The sequence below is a fragment of the Anarhichas minor genome, unplaced genomic scaffold (assembly GCF_050575085.1).
Source record: "Anarhichas minor isolate MPS153535 unplaced genomic scaffold, ASM5057508v1 ptg000017l, whole genome shotgun sequence".
NCBI lineage: Eukaryota > Metazoa > Chordata > Actinopteri > Perciformes > Anarhichadidae > Anarhichas > Anarhichas minor.
In genome coordinates this window covers 11,994,031-12,015,164 of record NW_027466463.1, presented here as the reverse complement: position 1 = coordinate 12,015,164, position 21,134 = coordinate 11,994,031, and the positions used below count along the sequence as shown (strand labels likewise).

The 21,134-nt window shown below is 40.2% G+C and overlaps 2 protein-coding genes across 4 annotated transcripts; one reads left to right on the top strand and one right to left on the bottom strand.

Annotated features, from left to right (window-relative positions):
• Window positions 1-894: 894 nt before the first annotated feature.
• Window positions 895-7,360, bottom strand: aldoab (aldolase a, fructose-bisphosphate, b). 3 transcript variants are annotated; one of them, XM_076093648.1, is made up of 9 exons: window positions 7,135-7,360; window positions 6,895-6,971; window positions 5,413-5,610; window positions 4,060-4,176; window positions 3,020-3,286; window positions 2,774-2,934; window positions 1,804-2,062; window positions 1,467-1,666; window positions 895-1,309 (listed from the first exon to the last, which is right to left on the bottom strand). In XM_076093648.1, the coding sequence occupies exons 4-9, from the start codon at window positions 4,169-4,171 to the stop codon at window positions 1,217-1,219; spliced, it is 1,092 nt and encodes a 363-aa protein (XP_075949763.1). In that variant the 5' UTR covers window positions 4,172-4,176; window positions 5,413-5,610; window positions 6,895-6,971; window positions 7,135-7,360; the 3' UTR covers window positions 895-1,216. The 3 variants fall into 3 exon arrangements, with proteins under 3 accessions (XP_075949763.1, XP_075949764.1, XP_075949762.1); XM_076093649.1 differs by having other exon boundaries at window positions 7,186-7,360; XM_076093647.1 differs by having other exon boundaries at window positions 6,895-7,360.
• Window positions 7,342-20,771, top strand: LOC142951822 (integrin alpha-M-like). The gene is made up of 30 exons (XM_076093646.1): window positions 7,342-7,589; window positions 9,380-9,482; window positions 9,654-9,745; window positions 10,312-10,382; window positions 10,527-10,641; window positions 11,804-11,928; window positions 12,135-12,283; window positions 12,593-12,743; window positions 12,830-12,977; window positions 13,125-13,195; window positions 13,415-13,547; window positions 13,960-14,096; window positions 14,217-14,363; window positions 14,458-14,670; window positions 14,775-14,908; window positions 15,153-15,295; window positions 15,367-15,521; window positions 15,715-15,840; window positions 16,136-16,209; window positions 17,272-17,413; window positions 17,508-17,606; window positions 17,691-17,770; window positions 17,865-17,951; window positions 18,087-18,156; window positions 18,271-18,369; window positions 18,510-18,590; window positions 18,756-18,866; window positions 19,080-19,193; window positions 19,274-19,384; window positions 19,748-20,771. Exons 1-30 carry the CDS (start codon window positions 7,553-7,555, stop codon window positions 19,853-19,855), a joined length of 3,426 nt encoding a protein of 1,141 aa, XP_075949761.1. The 5' UTR covers window positions 7,342-7,552; the 3' UTR covers window positions 19,856-20,771.
• The last annotated feature ends 363 nt before the right edge of the window (window positions 20,772-21,134 follow it).

Genomic DNA, 21,134 nt, shown 5'->3' with positions numbered 1-21,134 from the left:
CGCGATCCCACTACTGAGCGGCACGGGGGCTTTGACCTGCTCCGTCTCCGACCTGGGTCGGTGCACCCCTCCTTAGACGACCTGGTGGTCCCGGGCTCCCCCAGGAGGACCATACCGATACCGAACTTAGTGCGGACACCCGATCGGCATAGTCCGCTGGAGCTCAGAGCTCCTGAGCTCAAACGGTCCGCCAGCCTCAGCCTCCCGGTAACTTGGATTACAGGCGCGCGCCACCGCACCCGGCGAGAGAGCTATACATTCAGAGAGCATTTGGGGTTTTACAAACGTGATGTCATCACAATGCACGCTCCAGCGGCATCTAGTGACGAAAACAAAACCTGCAGCTGTAACGTTGAAGGCTGATAAGGTTTTGTGCAATTTTCGAAAAAGTCCCACACTAATAAAAACCTTATTTTCTTAATTAGGGAACAAAAACACCAGTTTGTTCTAAACACTGCATAATATCTAACACAAGTTAGACCTCTTCTGATGCTTAATATCAAGACAATATTGAACTGAAAAGTTGATCACAGTGTGGACATATTTTCTTCAGTTGAACAATAAAACTGAAAGTGTCTGGTTTGGGACTACTTTAACATCTCGATGACAAAGGTGCAACATGACACTTTTATTTAGGTGTGATTAGGTTTGAAAAGCCCTTTAACCTTTTCTGGGAACTGGTATTATTTTAGTCTTTGGTTAGTTGACCACACAGATACTTTCACTTGTTGTTTCATCAGGCCTCTTGTGAGAACTGTGTCGACGTGTGAAGACCAACTCTGTAACACCTTCTGACTCTTGTTACTTCTGTTAACGCACAGCTCTTTAATGTTGTTGACATGTGAACATAAAAAACTGTAGTGCAAAGACTCAAAAAGGAAGTAAAGCAACATGAACGGGTAAATACTTTATTCCATGGTACCATTAACTTCACTCGGTGGTATCAGACCAAGGAAAAAATATTACAAGTTGTGTAAAACATTGTGGGAATCTTCACCTAAAAAAAGGTTTTAAAAATAAAACGTAAGGGAATGGAGGCAGAACATTTCCTCAGAATGGCTGCAGCAACAACCCAAAACGGAAGTTTTCTTTTTCACTTTCAACCAATATTCGGTAAAAGTGCTGTTGTTTAGTTTCATCGGTGGTGCCTATGAGGTCATGACCTTTTCCATGATGAAAGGATAAAGGTGGAAAGGGAAATAGTGAGTGGCGATGCTTAATAAGCGTGGTTGGCCACAAACAGTGAATCTGCACCAGCAGCGCTAACTCCAGAGGAAGCATATTTGCCCTGGCAGGCCTGGTTGTTAGCCTGTGAGAGACAAAAAAGACAGTTTTACTGAATGCACAATACAATATTGAAGTCTGATGTTTACAATCTGTACAGTTCTCAGAACTAAACTCTACTGCTATATATACAGACATACTTGTATATATTTTTAAACATTTTTATCTCTCTTCACACATACCAGGGCTCTCTTGATGAACTCTTCCTGGCATGCTTTTCCATTCTCCTTCTTGCCGCACCAGGCTTTGAGGGCAGAGGCCTGCAGGGCACGGCCATATGAGAAGGTCAGAGCCCAGGGCCTGTGCAGAGGGCACTGGTTCATGGCGTTCAGATTGATGGAAGCCTCCTCCTCACTCTGGCCACCAGACAGGAAGGTAACGCCTGTACAGGAGGCGCATGAGAGTTTAGCAACGCACATTTCTAGACATTTGAGTGAACGTCATGCAGACTGTATTGTGTCTGCAAATTTTGCAAATGTGTGCATGTCAACAACAGAGTATTGTGTGTGTCCAGCTCACCAGGGACTGCAGGGGGCACAGTGCGGCGCAGGGCAGTAACAGTTGACATGGCAATCTCCTGGTTGCTGTACTTGTGAGAGCAGGAGTGTCCAGGGGTGACCATGTTAGGCTTGAGCAGGGTGCCTTCCAGGTAGACGTGGTGGTCGGACAGGGCCTTGTAGACGGCAGCCAGGACCTTCTCAGTAACGTACTGGCAGCGCTTCAGGTCATGGTCACCATCAGGGAGAATCTCAGGCTCAATGATGGGGACGATGCCGTGCTGAGAAGGGCAGAGACAAAAGGAGTCAAAATGACTGTGTTAGCATTGGCGGGGGGCTGTCAAAGGCGAGTGTATAACAATGAGGCAATAAATAAGAACCGCAGTGGGGTCATAGTGTATAGTATTTAATAGTTTCTTATTGTTTCAGTGGTTTCTAAACTGGGTTTAAATTTGAGGAGGTTGTATTTGTTTGGTCATTTTCCAAAGTTACAACACAGACTTTCTAAATCTCATCTTTATAAGTCTACTTCAGTCTTCTATCAGGGTCAGAGGTTAAAACGGCTTTCTTTCATCTCTCCATTTACAGAAGAAATAGAAATCTCTAATATGATATATTTATTGATAAGAGAGGCCTAATGGGAAACCACGGTGAGTTGGCATTATCTGCAATATACGCACTTAACAGTGCAGAAGCATTTGCATTTGGTTGCTTGTTCTGAGGTTTTGAACGGTATAGATAACTTATCATATGTGTTCCACTGACAATAAATGCACGTCATGCAAAACAAAAAACGCTACATTTTTTCATGATACAATAAGTGAAGGTAGAAGTTGATATAGCTTTTGAGGCCATTGCCAATTCCTTACTATAATTTAGTTGGTATTTGAGCTGACACACACTGTTTTTTTTTCTACTGATAATTTATATACAGTACTTTTATCTGTCCTTGCCATGAAGGAAAACATTTAATTATGCCTTTTGTTTCTTACCATCTGGCAGATGCTGGCGTAACGGGCCAGGACATTGGCGTTCTCGATGATGGCCAGTCTTGAAGGAGTGGTGGGGGTGATCTTCAGCACACTGCGCCACTTGGCGAAGTCAGCACCATCCTTCTTGTACTGGGCGCAGCGCTCATACAGTCCATCGAGACCTGTGAAAGAGGGAGAGAGGACACCCCGGGTAAGTAAGACAAAGGTATTAAAAGATTTTGACCGTCTGATCTGTTCTTCGCTCACCCTGGGTGGTTGTCTCGCCGTTGGTTCCGGCCAGGGGGACAACACCTTTGTCGACCTTGATGCCCACCACCATGTTTCTTTCTTTGAGGTACTGGGTGAAGAGCTTTCCATCGTCAGTCTTCTGGTACATGGTCTCGTGGAAGAGGATGACGCCACCTATGCAAGGGTTGATGCGGTCATCAGCGGTGAAGAGGAGCTGGCGGTACAGCCTCCTGTTCTCCTCAGTGTTCTCAGCATTGATGCTCTGGAAGCGTTTGGCAACGCTGCCTAGAGGTTCAGGAGACACAAGATAAATGAAAACTGGATCCATCTGTGCTGTTTGTTGAGTATTCGTTTGAGCTTTTACAGACTTGCAAAACAAGTGTTAGTTCTGAGAAATGTACAATTGAGCCAGTCATAGTTTTCATGACTATTTCACACAGATTTTGAGTAACTTCCTTATCACATATACACACCCCAGCTCTGTAGTATTTTTGCAACCAGAAGTGACAGGAGAGGGAAGAGCTAAGTACAGCCGAACGAGACATTTTTAGGTGGCCAAAATGTTACAATTAACTTTCATGAACTGAAAATAATCCATGAAAAGGTTTAAGTTGTAAAACTAAAACAGGGACAACTGGCATACTGGATACCGCCGTTGTAGTGACAAAGTAGCCACGCCCTAAAGCATACCCTGCTTTATCGCCTATTTTACTCTTAATTTACTACAATAACATCAAGCTGTATCGATGAAGACTAGAAACTAGTGTTTGCAATGTTTACTGAGGTAATACATCAAGTAAGAAGTAGGGTCATTTTCTCATAGACTTCTATACAATCAGGCCTCTTTATGCAACCAGAGGAGTCGCCCCCTGCTGGTCAGTAGAACAAATGCAAGTTTAAGTCACTTTTATATTGGCTTCACTTTTCACAACCAGCTGTTGGCAGTCAGTTTAATGAGGTAATCTACTACACTTGCTTTTTCAGATGAATGTTGATCATCCTAAATGATGAATGATATTTTAAAACTATAATGGGACCATTTTCTTGAAATTCTTTACCGGTGGACTCGTCTGCGGCGAGGATTCCCTTGCCGGGAGCGACGATCCTTTGAGCAATATCGCTGAGCTCCTTCTTCTGCTCAGGAGTGAGGAAGGGATATGCGTGAGGCATCCTGACTGTAGGAGGAAGACAAAGGTAGAGAAATAAGGAAATATTCAATTGGCTAATAGGCAAGACACAGGACTTAATTTTCGCAGAAGTGCATCGGGAGAAAGTTCAACAAAAGTCAAGGTGCAGAGCTTAACACTCTGGGCTGCCCTAACTCTTGTGAATGCATGAGAAACTGCCTGATGAAAGAAGTTCACTGTGAGAAGGATGTGGGGAAAGAAGAGACTGACTACGTGGTTTGATGTTTCCTGTCTGTTTCATATTTTCTAAAATAATCAGACAAGCTGTTGCCGCAACTGTGTGACTGCAGTTGTTGCAGCTATAACTGTTCCAGTGCAATAGAACACTTCATGTGCTGGGGTCACACACTATTCCCCACACACAATATGCAGTGGCAAAGGGGATCCAGTGTCAGAGAGCCCTCGCACCCTCCTCTGTATCTGACCACCCTTGAAAAATTACGACAAGCATGTGAGTAACCTATTCCATTTTCTAGCCTCTTATCCCTGACCTTTCCCTCCCCCTTCACTGCCACCTCCCCTCCCCTTTCCACCTCCCTGCTATTCTATCACACACCTCCTCAACACCCTTCCCCCTGTCTGGTCTGTGCGTCCGCTATCATTTGACTGGACTAAATATACACAGTGTATTACTGCAAGGCAATGAAAGCCCTTTGGCCAAGCAAGAAAATACATTAGATTAAATTGTGCAGCTTCACACCCTTCTGTTCAGAAGTCACTCGATTAAGCAACACACAGCCTGGACAAATTTAGACTTAGTTTAAAAAAAGGAGTCAAACTGGTGAGTCACTACTGACCTCACAGAAACAATGCAGTGGAAACTTTTCATCAGATTAAGAGGGGCATAGCAACAACCAGTGATCCACTGATGAGATATGTGCTAAACCACATAGTAATGACAATTACTGCATTGTGTAACAATATGAAACATGATCATATTTCATGCTGAGGGACAACAGTGAATGTATATTTGAAATAACTGAGATATTTCGGTCTGTTTTAGTATATCAGAGGTTAGTAAGAGGAAAAACGTCTGTGGGTAAAATGTGACTCTCAAATACTGAATCTCTTGCTTTCACGGGAACCAGAAATTACATATCTAGTATGTACCAATTAGGCCGTGCCCTTTATGCATTATAGGAACAAAATATGAAACAGGAAGCACAAAACGCCAATTAAAGTAATGCATTTATGTCATAGTTGTGAAATGTTCTGTTCTTTTACCTTTGAGGTTGGGAGGAGAGCTGAGAGAAGAGAGAGGGAGGAGAAGATCCGGCTTTCGTCTGCGACACTCTTGCAGCCCGCTGGCCCTAGTATTTATCCTCCCATTGTGACCCCTCACATTTCAGCTGCCCGGCTATAAAAAGAACCGGGCGCAACCAGAGATGGCTCGTGACCTTCAGAGAGACTGGGCCGGACTAACTAATGTTGGTGAGCAGCCAGTGAAAGGGCAAAGAGTGTTTCAGTGAATGGCAGAGAAAGTGATAGTCAGGGAGCGTTAAGGTGGGAAGTATAGGGGAAAGACAAGTAGATATTTTGTGTGAAGGCATAGTGTGAATAGGCAGGTAGATATTTGGAAAAAAAAGAAATGACATGAAGGAATTAGCCTCACTTTGATGTCTTCGCTCACCACATTCTTCTTAAACAGAATCATGCATCTTCCTACCACATCACTGCACTCTGTAAATTCTAGTTTAAAGCATTTACAGTGTAAGCAGCTGTACGAGTGTATGCTGCAATGAGTAAAATAGTAGATTCATACACTTTTCAAGTGCAGTTAGTTGAAAATTTGCTGTCTCAACTAAGTATCTCGGCATCCAAAGGTCATGTCAAAGGGTATGTGGGGGAAGATAACTTATATGCATGCAGTATGTACTAACAGTACACACAGACACACAAGCAGACTCACACAGAGGCTTGGAGAGCATGTGACAACATAGCTAACCTGCCCTTAGAAATCAGATCCAGACATAGCAACAAGTGCGTTGATCCTTGACCTTTTTGGTGACCTTTCATGATCTTCTTTGCCTGTCAGGAAAGGGTCAACTGACGAGCTTGGCGAAGGTTGCGCATGCACATAGTCAAGTTGCAACGCACTTGAACGCACAATTTTCTCACTCAGATAACTCAAAAGAATGAACAAGTCACACGTTTGAAAAGATGTGAAGTTTCGCACCATTGTGATGGTCAGAGCATCGAGCACCTTATCTCTTTTGAGCAGCTGCAGGGAAATAGGTTCACTTCCTGAACAGAGGCTGTGGGCTGAATGAGTTGTCATGTATAGAGTGCAGAGCACAAAATAAGCACCATTGCTTGGTTTATTATCAATAAGGCAGGGTTCAAAAGCTATTCATAGCGTTATTATACAAAGTCTATATCCAATCAGCTGAATTAATTCCTCGATTTGTGTCCTTAGACAGTGGAAAACGAATGGCACCATACTTCATCAACATCATAGTACATCGAGTTGATGCTTTAAAAGTCACAGTAATCCTTTGAGAACAAGAAGATAGAAAGAGCAAGAACAAGAAGATATTTGACCAACTCTAAGTGTTTGACTCCTATGGAACTGGCCCACAGGCTTACAGATTGGATGAGACAGTGCAGAGGAAGCCAAGCAAAAAGAAGAAGTGGACCGTCTTATTTTTAGATTTCGTTTTCATGAGGAAGCAAATGTTTATAGTGCTTTCGGGTGTAATCATTTACCTGTGGTGAAGTTGATTATCAGATAATAATTGAGCTTCTTCTCTCTCCGACTGGTCTCAGGGGGACCACCAGCAGCACTGTTGGGGGAAAAAAGGAACCACGTTGGAGATACACATTACAGCTGAATGGCCAATAGGCCTTGTTGCCCTGTGGAGATTGAAAGTGGTGAAAACATGTTAAAGATCTGATGAAAACACTTTCATGTTCTGAATAAAACCAGCAAGGAATTTAGCACCACACCTAAAGAGAGCGGTGGTTAGGGCTAAGGTTTCATTAGATTAGGTACATTACTCATTATTTAATTGTCAGCCTTGCATCCAAACTAGCATCAGTATCCACTTCACTGGGTAGATTATTGTGTGGAAAAATGTGTGCTTGGGTGATTGAATCCAAATGATACAATGCCTATTCTTTGTGAAAGTGGCAACACAGAGTGTGCAAATATAAAACAGAAACTGTTGTAACCCCTCCTACACAAGAGTTCCTCTAACTGGCTGCCTTAGCTCGGACCTGTCACCTTATGATGTCTGTATGTTGCTATCAACATCCCCCCACAGTTTCAGTGGTAAAGAAATAGTTATAGGTCGCCACAAAGTACAATAGTTTCCAAATAAATGTGTGTGAGCTCTGAGAAGCTTCTAGCTTTCTCCATTGGACAATGGACTGGACAATTACTACAACACTATTCTTGTCAGGTAAGACAAGTTTATTAATCCTCATTGTGTCTCTTTATGAATACTTGAGCCAGCAGTGACATATGATCCTGTCATTTCTTTTAATGACATTTTATTACTAAGTTATGTTCCTATAGCATGCTGAAGGCTTATTATCACAAATTATTATTTGTGTTATTTTAAACACCACCAGGGCTAAAAGACGAATAGCTGTAATAACAGTATGTAATCAATATGTGACCAGCTGAGTTTACTCTGACCCTATAAAGCTTTTTCTAATTTCTTTATTTAATATTAGGAAAGTTTATGTTTATGATCATTTAAACTTATGACGTCATAGCGGCATCTATTATTGTAATGCTATCAAATAGTAGATGTTTGCAAGAATTACAGCAGTTTGTAACAAACAGATCACACATGCAAGAGTCTAATTACAAGAACACGCTACGACACATCAAAAAACAAATACAAAACATTTTGTCAGGGTCATCCAAATATATTGTACAATACATTTGGTGAAGATTGGAGGAAGAGGAGTGCAAAGAATTTTTTGTAAAAAAAATCAAAAGTGGGCATGGCTTTTTCGAAAACAATTTTCTCGAGCCACAAAATCCAAGATAAATACAATTATGCTTCTCGGTTCAAGAGCCGTGAGTTAAAAAGTGCTTTATAAATAACCACTCAAACTAAACACTAGTTCCTTGGCCCATAACCACCTGAATGTAAGATCTTAAACGCAGATCAATATATCGATTCGTTACATCTGTGTAGCCGCCGGAGTGATATTTCTGCTACTGGTGGTTTATCTTCAGCATATATTAAGTGATTTAGTTACAATACAGATTGCATCCTAACACAACAGAAATCTGGGACGTGAATGAAATAATAGAACATTTCTGTCTTTCTGAAGCCATGAAGGCGACAGTTCCCTAACTGAGGCTGGTCACAAGAAAAAGCAGAACCTTTAGTTGCATGGTGACTGTACCAGTGTCTTTTTTTATGCATTTATTTTTCTGGAGAAACTACATCAGCAAAAATTATGGAATTTTGTCAGACTTTGAAATATCCATGATACGAAGATCCTTGAATAACTATCAGAGGTGACACACCAGCAGTGTCAGTCTGACACTGCTGACACTTTGAGCTTCAACAGATCTGTTTGAGGAAGTTTGTCAGCAACACATCTATTCACATAATCTCTCGCAATCTTGAGGAATTAGGGCGTATTTTGTAAGGCAGTCAAAGTATTTGTATCATTTTGACCATTTTTCGAAAACCTTGTGTTAAGGCCAAAAAAAATAAAAAAAAGAAAGACTTCCTTTGTGCAAGAAAAAACACCCGATGTCAGATAATCTATGTGAAGGCAAATATAGAAGGACAACTTCTTACATGTTGCCATGGAAAGTTGTATACTTCAGTCTAGTTTCTGCTATTAAAGAATTGAAGAGGTGTTACAGAGTATCAGAATACAAAAGTATACAGAAACATTACATTTTGTATATGTTTTTAAATGTAATAAATATTTAGGGCCTCTATGTTTAGAATTAGAAAATGTCTGACGTTGGCGCATTCTTGTGGTGTTATCTGTGGCAGACACCAATACAAATGTACTAAAAGCGGGTCACATACAATACATTTCCTGATTTTTTTTGTTGCGCAAATGAAGCCTTCCTTTTTCGGCCATAACACAAGGTTTTCTAAAAACGGTCAAAATCTTACAAATACTTTGACTGCCTGACATTATCTTCTAGTTCCTCAGTGAGTGTGTCAATGTGGCTTTGAAATCCGGTTGTTTCTTCTTCCTTCCTCAGTGTTAAAAGCTGCACTTTGTTTTAACATCGATCCCGTGGCCTGGAAGACCCTGACTCAATCTGCTGCAGGTTTTGGGTACCAGGTGGTGCAGAGGCAATCAGAGTAAGTCAAAGTGTTGTTTTGGAACACGGGCCTACACTAGCCAAATGTTAACTACTAGCATTACTGTCATGTAAATGTCTCATACCAATCAATCATTTCCATATTGACAGAAATGTGATTCATGTGTCTATATTGCTTTTTCACATGTATGTCCGGTTGTATTTTTCTCAGCTTGCTGGTCAGTGCTCCTCTTGCACAGTCTTCACAAAGAGGACAAATATACAAGTGTACCACCGAATCCTGCAGGGTACTACAGGTTCCCCGTAAGCAACTTCTCGTTTCCTAAAACTCACAAACTATACAACTAAACCTAAACAATTAAAGCATTCGGGGGTTGGTTATTGATTTTTAAGAGCAGGTTTCCAACAGATCGGGTCAAGACTTTATGTGGATCACTTGATATGTTTTCAGGATGAATCTAGCTTTCTTAAAAATTATATATTTGGTGTTTTGACTTAAGTGGCCAACAGATTAAGTAAAACAAGAATTAATGTATTACTCTACCTGTTCCCACCAGAGTTACTTTTGTTTCTGCATATTTTGAGACGCAGTAATAGAATAATGACTTGTTAGGGTGGAAATATTTAGTACTTAATGCTGTTGAAAATGGTAATAACAGTTACCAGAATGTGTATAGTCATCTGATAATTGGTCACAGGCCAGAAAAGACTGTGCAGTTAGAGAGCAGTGAGTAGTTATCAGATAACATAGAGGAAGTATTTTAGTGGGAGCTGAGGTTTGTAGCAGTCTCTGAAACTGTTGCTGTGGCGCAATCACAAATGGTTCAGAATGACTGTTTTAACATGACTGATGGATGTTTTCAATGCAGGGGTGGACTATGCAGTCAACATGTCTCTTGGTTTGACGATGGCAAGTGATCCCTCCACACAAAACACTTTGGTGAGCCGATAGACTGCAAATATTCACAATTCATTGTGGGAAAATGTCTTTCTTGCACTGAAATAATTTCCTTGCCTTGCATTTCATCAATGCACACAACTACATATTATTTATTAATCAGGACTTAACCGTGTCTCTTTTTAGGCATGTGGTCCAACCATCCCAAAGGACTGCAAAAGTATCACCATGTACAGTGGTATATGCTTCCAGATAGGCAGTAGTGATCAAGTTATAGGTCCTATACCTTCGTCTGAGAGAAGTAAATATGGAAAAATAAACACACACACAAAACCTACATACTTTACACAATCAACATAACGTGCATTGTGGCTCTTCAAGGCTTTTCTTGAGTATATGAGCACTGACACCATCAGATATTGAGATATTGATATTGAGTATATCAGCATGCTGTGAAAATATACCAGTAAATGGACATTGGCAATAGAAATATCACTTGTATTGTCGGGTCACCACCTTTAACAACTTAGGAAGACATTTAAATAAACCAGTCAGTCTGATGTAGTAAGATCTTTTTTCCTTTAGATGTTTTCTTATTCTCCGCAGAAAGGAACAACACTAGCAACAATGTATTATCTATTTACTAAATTAACAGTGAATACAAATAAATGAAGGTGAATGAATTTGGAACAAATAGCTAAACAAATAATATATTATTTAGATACGTCTGCAACAGCAACCATAGCAAAATTTGGAAGCGTAACAGTATAATGAACAGGAAAAAAACGGTTAAAGATAGAATATAAACTAGCCGTTCCTTACCAAAACTGCACCAAAACAAACTTTGGCATCAAACTCTTTGCAGAAATCAAGGTAAAGTTGGTATTTTGTTACTTATCTGCTGTCCTAGGCTAAAGTGTCTTGCTATTGAATGCTGCAGGTGGGTGTGGGCCGAGTTTAGCTTACCAGTAGCTGTGGATCAGCTGTGGAGGTAGCTGATGTTTCAGTCCACAGTCACAGGCTGAACAAACTTTTGTCTTCATTTGTGTAGGCTGCCAGTGTTTAGGTGACACATTCACAGGAGGGAAGTTTGTCTCTTTGCAGGCCGACAGAGTCTGTACAAACTTTCACAAATGTGCCATAAATGTACAAACACATCTGAAGGTGTCCTCCTCCGGTGGTTTTCAGTTATTTAAAACCAGACCTTTGACATGCATAGAAGAATGTTAAAAAAAGAAAATAAGGAATACCACAATCTATTATCCTGTTGGAACATTAATTGTGAATTCAAACACAATACACATATCACAATAAAAGGGAATGTTTTGTAGTTATGTAGTATTCATTGTGTATTTATTGAAATGTCCAGAATGTGCATACTGTTTGCTGCATTTATGTGATGTGTCCTGTGGGAACAAATGCTTTTTAACCAACTTCTAAGTTACTTGAAATCCCTTTGACAGCGTGCCAATCAGCAGACATTGCATTTCTGTTGGATGGCTCTGGCAGCGTAGCAACAATGGATTTTCGAACAATGAAGACTTTTGTGAAAGATCTGGTCCGCTCACTCCGGCCACTAGACGCACAGGTACAAGTGTGTTTTCACTGCCACTGTGCTTAGCACAAGCTGTGTGAACTTATTTCTGGATGAATAAAAGTGATGATTCCACAATTCCTGTTCCAAATTTAAGAGTTGTCTGTGTAAATTAACAGACGGTTGAAGTTAAATTTGTTAAATTCTTTCATCTGTTGAATTCTTTGATTTAACAGATTCTGTTTTTCCTGTTTTTGCAGTTTGCCATTGCCCAATTCGCCACCAATCCCCAAGTCCATTTTTACTTCGATGATTTTTTCTCTGGAACTAAATCATGGGAAGCCAAAGTTAATGACATTAAACAACAGGGAAGCACAACTTACACAGCGAAAGCCATCAAATATGTGGTGTAAGTGTCATCATGACTTTCCATTTGCGAAGGAAGTGCTTAAGAATTCTTAATTTAAGTTAAATGCCACGAAGTATTGAATCTGTCAAAGCTGAGATAATGATAGTTTGAATTTTGAGAGACATAGAACCATTTAGTCCCATGATAATTGAATTCCAAATTTCAGAGCCCCGATGTATTAGTTTTTTTGTTTATTAGTTAATATGATTAACCATACATATGGTTCACCACATGGTTAATATGTTAAACCATAGATACGACAAATAGATTGCAAAAGGGTGTATTGAAATGGCATCTTTCTTTCAACAGCACAAACATTTTCGAACCAACAAGAGGTTCCAGGTCAAATGTGAAGAAAGTCTTGATCGTCATTACCGATGGACGATCTCACGACCAGATTGATTTGCCATCTGCAGCAGACTTAGCTGACAAGGCAAAGATCATTCGATTTGCCATTGGAGTAAGTCCCTTAGTTTAAATCAATAAATGTAAGCAGTTGATTAACTCTGTTGCATATCCTCAAACACTTGTTTTCAACATCCCTAGGTGGGGCAAGCATTTGCTGATGCTAGGGCAAAACAAGAACTGGACACCATTGCATCTTCTCCCACAGAAAACGTATTTCGAGTGGGGAGTTTTACAGCACTTGAAAAAATAAGGGAGAGTTTGCAGGCCAAACTCTTCTCTATTGAAGGTATAGTTGTATAGTTAAAAAAAAAAGATTGACACATTTGAACCTTTATACAATCTCAGTCTAAGCATGGACTTTTTTGTAAATCAGAGTCAGATTTGTGCGTGCAGCATTGAGAGATTATTGTGCTCATTTATGTCGCCGTTACAGGATCGCAAAGTGGAGACTCACTGAAATTGGAAATGGCTCAAGAAGGATTCAGTGCAGCTTATGGGCCTCAGGTAATCAAAAAAACACCAGAAATGTCCTGGACGATGCAAACACACGTCTTTGTGCCACCCAGAGTTCAGATTGTTACTGCGTTTAACACTTTTTTTTCAGGTTAATTTACTTTCATTGCTTCTTCTTTATCTGTCAATAAAAAGTTCAGGATTTAGTTGAAGTGTGTAAGAAATTGTGTTTGGAAAGCCTGTTCAATTAAATATCTGTTTAAATTGAAGGGCATTCAGATGGGTATTGTTGGTGCTAATGAGTGGAAGGGAGGCTACCTCCAATACTCATTGCCGACACAACGCAGGACGAGCCTCAAGACGAGCTCCTTTGAGCCTAATATAGATGCTGACAGTTATCTGGGTAAGAATGTAAACACAAAAGATACACCATTTACATGCACTGCTCCACTCTAATCCTTTCTCTTTGCTTCGACTTTTTAAGTTATTATTTATTATAATGTAGAACGTATTTTATTTTGTGTTTTATGTTAGATGTGAAATGACAAAAAAAAGAGTCAGAAATCATGATGTTTTTACAAATGTCTTGATGATGATGAATATGAAGACTCTTCTCAGCCTTAATACTTCAATATTATGGAACATGTTGTTGCCTAATCTCTTTGTCGAAATCAAATAAGTTTATTTGGAGATTCTGAAATATGTAATGTCCATAAATGTTTTCCGCAGAGGTAATGGTAATAACTAACAAAAAGCAAGGTGAGACAGTTTGCTCACAGTTGGTCAGACTTTTAACTGATGGGCTTTGATTCTAGGTTACTCCATTGCAGTCGTTACAACGAGGCGAGGCACTTTAACAATTGTTGGTGCTCCAAGATATCAACACCGAGGTGCTGTGATGGTAGTTCCCCAAAACCGGCCTTACAAAATTATTGATCCTTCTCCATGGCAGGTGGGAGCTCACAATAAAGAGGCATTAACAGTCCTGAAAGACAACGTGAAACATATGTTTTCATAAGATGTTGCTTTCTTTTATGTAATTGTTTTCATTGATAATTTGTTGCTTTCACAGTTTCAGAGTGGTGAATACTTTGGGGCCGTTGTTTGTGCGATGGACGTTGATCGTGACAGCTACACTGACCTAATCCTCATATCTGCCCCTATGTTCGTGGACACTGATAGAGAGGGAAGAGTTTACGTTTGCAGCCTAACTGATTTGGTAAATGACAGTTTTATCTGGTGCCTTAAAATGAATCTATTTGTTTTTCTAACGATCATGCAAACATCGACTCTCGTCCGTCTATTTTCACCAGAATGTGGAGTGTCACTTAGATTCTCCGTCAGTACTGAGAGGGGCTGCATCTGACAATGGAAGGTTTGGGTCTTCTCTCGCTGTACTACCTGATCTTAACACAGACCGTCTCAATGAGTTGGCAGTTGGAGCGCCTTTGGAGAACAACGGTCAAGGCAGCATCTACATATTCCACGGCGAAGGAGGAGGAAGGATCAGTTCTGCTTACTCACAGGTGAGCGTGATCCAGCCTGCATGGCTCCATGTTTGCCACTGTACTCAAGATAAAAAGCTTTACATTCTTCAACTTGATTCATTTAAATATTGCCATTTACATAGAGAATTGCTGGCTCTGAAGTCAGGTCAGGACTGAAGTTCTTCGGCATGTCGATCAGTCAGTCGTCTTTTGACCACAGCAATGATGATCTGCCTGACTTGGCGGTGGGTTCAAAGGGCGCAGTTGTCTTACTTAGGTAAGTCCATCCAAGATGCTTCTGTCTACATATTACTCTCAAGTGCAATTCTATTACTATCGAGCTTTAGCTTCCAATGTGTGCAGACCAGTGCTTCAGTCCCTTTGTAGAAATTTAAGACACAACTACTCACCAATAATGGATTGTATCGGGCAGCTAAGAACCGGTTTGGTTTTCTGCTGCAATAGTGATCACAAAGCCAATAGTTATCCACAATGTGTTTTCCTGCTCTGTCCATTTCCAGATCAAAGCCTATAGTAATGGTAGAAGCTACAGTGTCATTCAGCCCAAAACAAATCTCCACTCAGAACTCAGACTGCTCAAAACCTTTGGAGAACATAGCGACAATCTGCTTTACCATGACCAAACAATCTACAGTAGACAAAGGTACCCGATGCTCCACTGTCATTTAAATACTTCAAAGAGTAACCTCTTAATGAAACACTAATCTGTTCCAGCTAAAGCAAGGATCAGCTACAATCTAACGCTGGACGCCACTCGCAAAGTTCCAAACAACCGGGCCTACGTTACTGCGCAACAACGAGAGACGAATGGAACAGTTACTCTTGACTTAAGTCGGCCTGTATGCGTCAAGGTGACGTACTCAGTCGAGGTGAGTTGCTACACATGTACAACGTTAAAATCTGGTAGATTCTGTACTTTTTGAACAACCTTTTTAACTGGATAACCACAGCCTCTCTCCTATTGAAAAATGCGATGTTTGATGCCCATGTTGTGTTAAAGAATCCAACCCATGCAACCTCGACAAATGTATTTCACAATAGCGCCCTACCCTCTTATTGCAGGCTTGTCCAGAAGATGCTCTAAATGCACTTAACAATGAACTCAGATTCACCTTTGAAGGTTTACCTAACGGCCAAAATCCAAGTCCGAATCTCGCCCTGCAGGCGCAGACAACAGGCTTTCATCCTGTAAGTACTCTTTAAATATGTTTAAGGACTCTACCACATGGTTTTCATTGTCTGGGTATTGAATGACCAAAAAAGTCTTCACTTTTGCCAATACTTCGGGCAAATTCATGTCAGTTTTCACATAATCGACCATTTCACCACATAGCTACCACATGGAGAGCTCTGCAGTGCATCATGCTTTCTTAACAATGTTCAATTGTAATTTAACTTATTTGTAAGATTAGGCAGTCAGACTTTAACTGTTATGTCTACTCTTCCTGAACAAACATGGTTTACTTCATACTCTCTTCCACAGTTAGGGTTCGAGATCAATTGCGGCACGGACAATAAATGTACCGATAACCTGAAAGTGGATTTCAACTTCACCAGGTGAGCTACAAAACTGAATCCCAACTTGGGTGTGAGGTCACATGGTCACTTTTCGGCAAGTGCAAGGAGTTTGCTCACTCTAACTCAGCATGCTGTTTTTTTTCTATTCTTTCCGTTTCGCGGTGCAGCACAGGGGAGTATAAAGCACAGATGTTTCAGCTGTGCCTCTTTAAGTGTAAAATATCATTCCTGTACTTTGGTTTATGACGAAATACCTGCAAAACAAATCCCAACAGCCTCAGCTGTCCTATGTGTTTTTTTTCTCTTCAAATTAGCACACGTTAGCATGCTAACACACTAAACTAAGAAGGTCAACATACTGACGTTAGCATTTAGCTCAAAAGCATCGCTGTGGCTCAGCCTCACAGAGCAGCTAGTGTGGCAGTAGACCTGGGACGGTCCCACATGCGTGAACGTAAGCGAGGGAGTGAAAAAGCATTTGCTGCACCATGGCGTAGCAAATCCCCATCATCACATTCGTGTGGAGTTCAACTTTGGTAAACTTTCAGGCGGATATCGCCTCAGCAGGCAATGGTCACTCCCGCATTTGCGCACGTGTGACAGTGCCTAAAGCAACTGGCACTCGCATTGAATGGGACTTTTAGCGAATGCTAAAGTGTGACCATGACTTTAAGCTGTGGTTGAATAGTCTTTTTTGCTTACTGATTGAAAAGATCCAGAACTCTCTAAGTAGCAACCTGATAAGAGCTGGTCGAATCGTCCAAGCAATGGTGCTCCCTTTCTCTCCTCCTGTAGCATAAGGTACACTGGATCATCCTCTTTAAAGGAGAAGGGATTATGGTCACCAACAATTCCTTGCAGCAGCACCACAGCAGACCCACGTCAATGACATCCGCTGTTGCATAATTACATAGCCTGGTGTATATGCAGTGGGATTCTCTTAGCCCCATGATTGTCTTTTCCTAAATCCCTATGAATTAATCCTTCAGATCTTTCCTTGAGCTCACAACGTTCTCCATCCAGGTTTTGTCTTTTTACAATTCCACCGCAGCCCTTTGTTTTCGTCTAACTTCACTATTCTCTTTCCTCACAATCCGTCAGTTCCTTAGAGGTAAAAGTGGGCATTGATGAACTGTTGAATGTCACCGTCTCAGTGGAGAACAGGGAGGAAAACTCTTACAACAGCCGTGTCATTCTCACATACCCAGTCGGACTCTCGTACAGGAAGTTTACAATTCTGCAGGTAAGGCCTCGGGCTCAGGTCTGCTTTCGTTGATCTCTGGTCAGCTGTTCTCTCCGGTCACACAGCGCTTTTGTCAAATGTGTTTGTAATAAAGGGAAGAATTGAGTGCAACTCCTTGGACAGTGAAGATGGCTTAACAAGAGGAAAGACGGACTGCACTGTTAACAAGCCTATTTTGAAGAGCAACACTAAGGTTTGATCTTTGTACAAAATGATCTCTTCTCACTGCTGCAGAGACAGAAGAGGCAAGCTGATTTCTTTCCTTTATGTCATTTAGGCTTTCTTCATCATCTCCTATGGGATTGAAACTAGAAGTCAACTTGACAGGAAGCTTTTTGTCACTGCAAATGCTACCAGGTACTGCTCAGCTGCCTGCATAATAAGCACAACAATATGCAAGTGTGCAATAGTCCCATTCCCATTTGTACAAATAATTTCCCCCTTCCTTTAGTGGGAATGAGGACCACGCCAGCTCAAGTGAACTCTACAAAAAGAAAGAGATTAATGTGAAGTACAGCATTTTTGCTACGATTGAAAGGTTTGTGTTGTTCCATGTGAAACGAAAGAAATTTAAAAAGAATAATACTACAACTATATTATACTACAATAATAATACTATTAAGCTGGGATCTTATCACTTAATATTCATCAAATGATTTTTATATCCGTTAAGTTCCCTCAGCTACAGCAATTTCTCTTTCGGCAAGAATAATCTGCAAAAACCAGTCCAACAATCAATTGTGGTAAAATATCTTATATCATTTTATCAGTAATTATTTTAATACTTAATTTACTTGATTCAGACTTCATGGTCATTACGTCTGTTTGATACTTACCACCCTTTTATATTTTCTTAGGTTACAAATGATATCAGAGCACTGAATTTCACTGTGGTGATCAGGGTGCCCGTGAGGCTCGGTGATAAAGACATCTGGGTGGATTCCAGCAGTTTGCAGGTATCGTGTGGGAACTCACTGAACCCTTAAAATATCAAATTATAGTTGTTTTACACAACTACAGTGTTATGGAGGGATGTGATTACACCAAGCACCACATCTGGTTCCCTGTAAACTGACATGAATCTGCTCTATTTTAGATTCCAGACTGCCAAAGAGACAAGGAGGAAGAACCTAAATTCACAGATTTTATTGCTAAGATACAGAAAAATAAGTTAGTGGTAAGTATGCCATACCATCTATGAGTTATTGCGAAGCACATTTAAGGGCTCCCAAATACACTCATAGAACTGGAGTTCTATATAACTACTATTTTTTTCATCCCACTGGAGTGTGTAGGACTGATTACTGCTCTCTCTGCTTTCTGCCTTCTTTTATCCTAACAGGACTGTTCCGTAGCCAGGTGCATGGTTTTCAAGTGCAGTAGGTTCATGGCAAGACTGGAGAGTAAAAAGTACAACATCGCTGCCATCCTGAGTTCTGGATGGATAGAGCAGGTAAAGGATGTGTATGCTTTTATTGAACAAGCTAACTTACATTTAATTAATGGTCATTTTAAGTGCTGCATTTGAAAGTATTTTGATTACAACTGGTTTTGACTATGTTGCAGTGAAATATCCCCAGAAATAACAATATTCTAATGAAATGTAACATCACTAAAGATCAAATCAAGAGGCTCATCCCACTTTTCATTTTTTTCCCTCAAAAAGATTGGACTTCAATCTGCCAAATTCCTCTTGACCAGCACAGCCAGTCTGGAGTACGACAGAAACCAGTACATCTTTTTTTCAACAGGGTCTCATAACAACCCTCCTGTTCGCAAGGTGATTACACATTGTTTGGACCTCTTTGTGTTTTAAAAGAGCTTGGAATTTAATCCACATTTTGTCATTTCACCTATCAGATTGAGGCAGAGGTAGAAGTGTATCCTGAACCAGACTTCACCAAGGAGATTGTTGGAGGATCCCTGGGAGGGTTGGCTTTCCTGGTTTTACTCACCGCTGGCCTGTATAAGGTGAGACACTGAACATACACTCAGTTTAGTATAAAGCTTTTTGGAGGCAATGAAGCCATTTTGACATTTCATAGTATAAACACAGGTGTAATTAATATCATGAATTAGTTCCATTTAGATGGCTCAAGGCCCTGGTAATGTGAATGATGGCTCACTGGAATGACTGTGACACACTTAATAGAACAGGACCATCATTGATTTTTTCGTTTACCCTGCTATGACATGTCAAAATGGCTCAAATAATTGCAAAACTAAGTACCTTTTTTCCAATATTTCATATGTTATTGTCTCATCGGGTTTGGTTCTTTACATTTATTTATTATGCATGTTTTTCATATAACTATTTTTGTTTTGTACTCTCAGGCTGGATTTTTCAAGAGTAAATACAAGGAAATGATTAATGCTGATGCGGCTGAAGCGGCTGATGCGGCTGATCCGGGAGTGGATGGAGGCGCACCCACACCAGAATAACAAATATAAAATCTGCAGATGTTCCCCAGACGGCAGCCTTTTCCAACTCAAATATATTCATAGTATTAGCCTGCTTATTGCAGCTGACAACAAAACAGCAAAACTGTTTCAAGATCTACAGTGGCGCCTATCAACTCTGATTACTTCATGTGTACCATTACTCAGAGCTCTTGCATTTTGTAATATTTTGCCATTTTCAGGAATCAACGTGATTTGAAGACAACTTTCGTTTGAAGAAACTAGAAAGCTTAGCTGTGTCTGAAATCACTCCCTCACTCTGTCATTCACTATTTCCTATAACAGAGGTTCCCAACCAGGCGGTCGGGACTGTGCCAAGGGGTCGCAAGATGATTTCCTGGTTAGGAAGTAATACCCAGTGAATGCTGTAAAGTTTTACCTCTTCCCTAAACAATTTTCAAATGAAAGTCTCAGCAGGGAGACACCCTGTAAAAAAGGATCGCAAGTAGAAATCGGTTCATCTTAAGGATAATAATAAAATGTTGTGAACCACTGTCCTATATTATAGACACTTAATAATTGACCTGATAGTAGGCAGTAAATTGAAATTTCAGGCACTGTGTATACATTTCATGAATAAATTGGGGCACTCAAATACAATGGTGGAGGTTAAACGTAGTGCATTTAAACATTTTTTAAATACTAAATATACATAGAGTGATTTCGGACACAGCCCATGAGATGTAATGTTGCAGGAGGCTTTAGAAAATTACTTTTTGATCCTAATAGCCCATTGTAAGTCTACAATGAAACTTTTCTGCTTTTATATTTGCAAGCTATGCATGTTAATTTGTGTTATTTCTGATTTCACAAATCGTTTGTAAAACTGCTGAAATTAAAACGGCAATATTGATATAAGTACTGTATTAATAATTTATATAAAGAGACGCTGACTTTATGCTTCATCAATATTTATTATATATGTGATTAAAATTATTTTTCATTTCTCTCAACAATAATATATGGAAGTATATATTATATAAAGAATATTTACCTTCATACATGACTCATCACATTTCATGTAGGAAACAGGTATAAAAAATAACACAGAAGTTGTCCTTCATTGGATTCAGTGAAACACATTATAAGAAAGACATTTCCCTGTACAATTCATTTATAGACAAAAATCATCATACTACAGTAAAATACCTTTTGTTGTTATAAAATTATAAACTTGGAAGTGCCTGACAACTGACCTGAGTATCTTAAATACATTTAAGAGAGCTTGAGAAGAGTGCATTAATAAACCTTAAAACCCCCC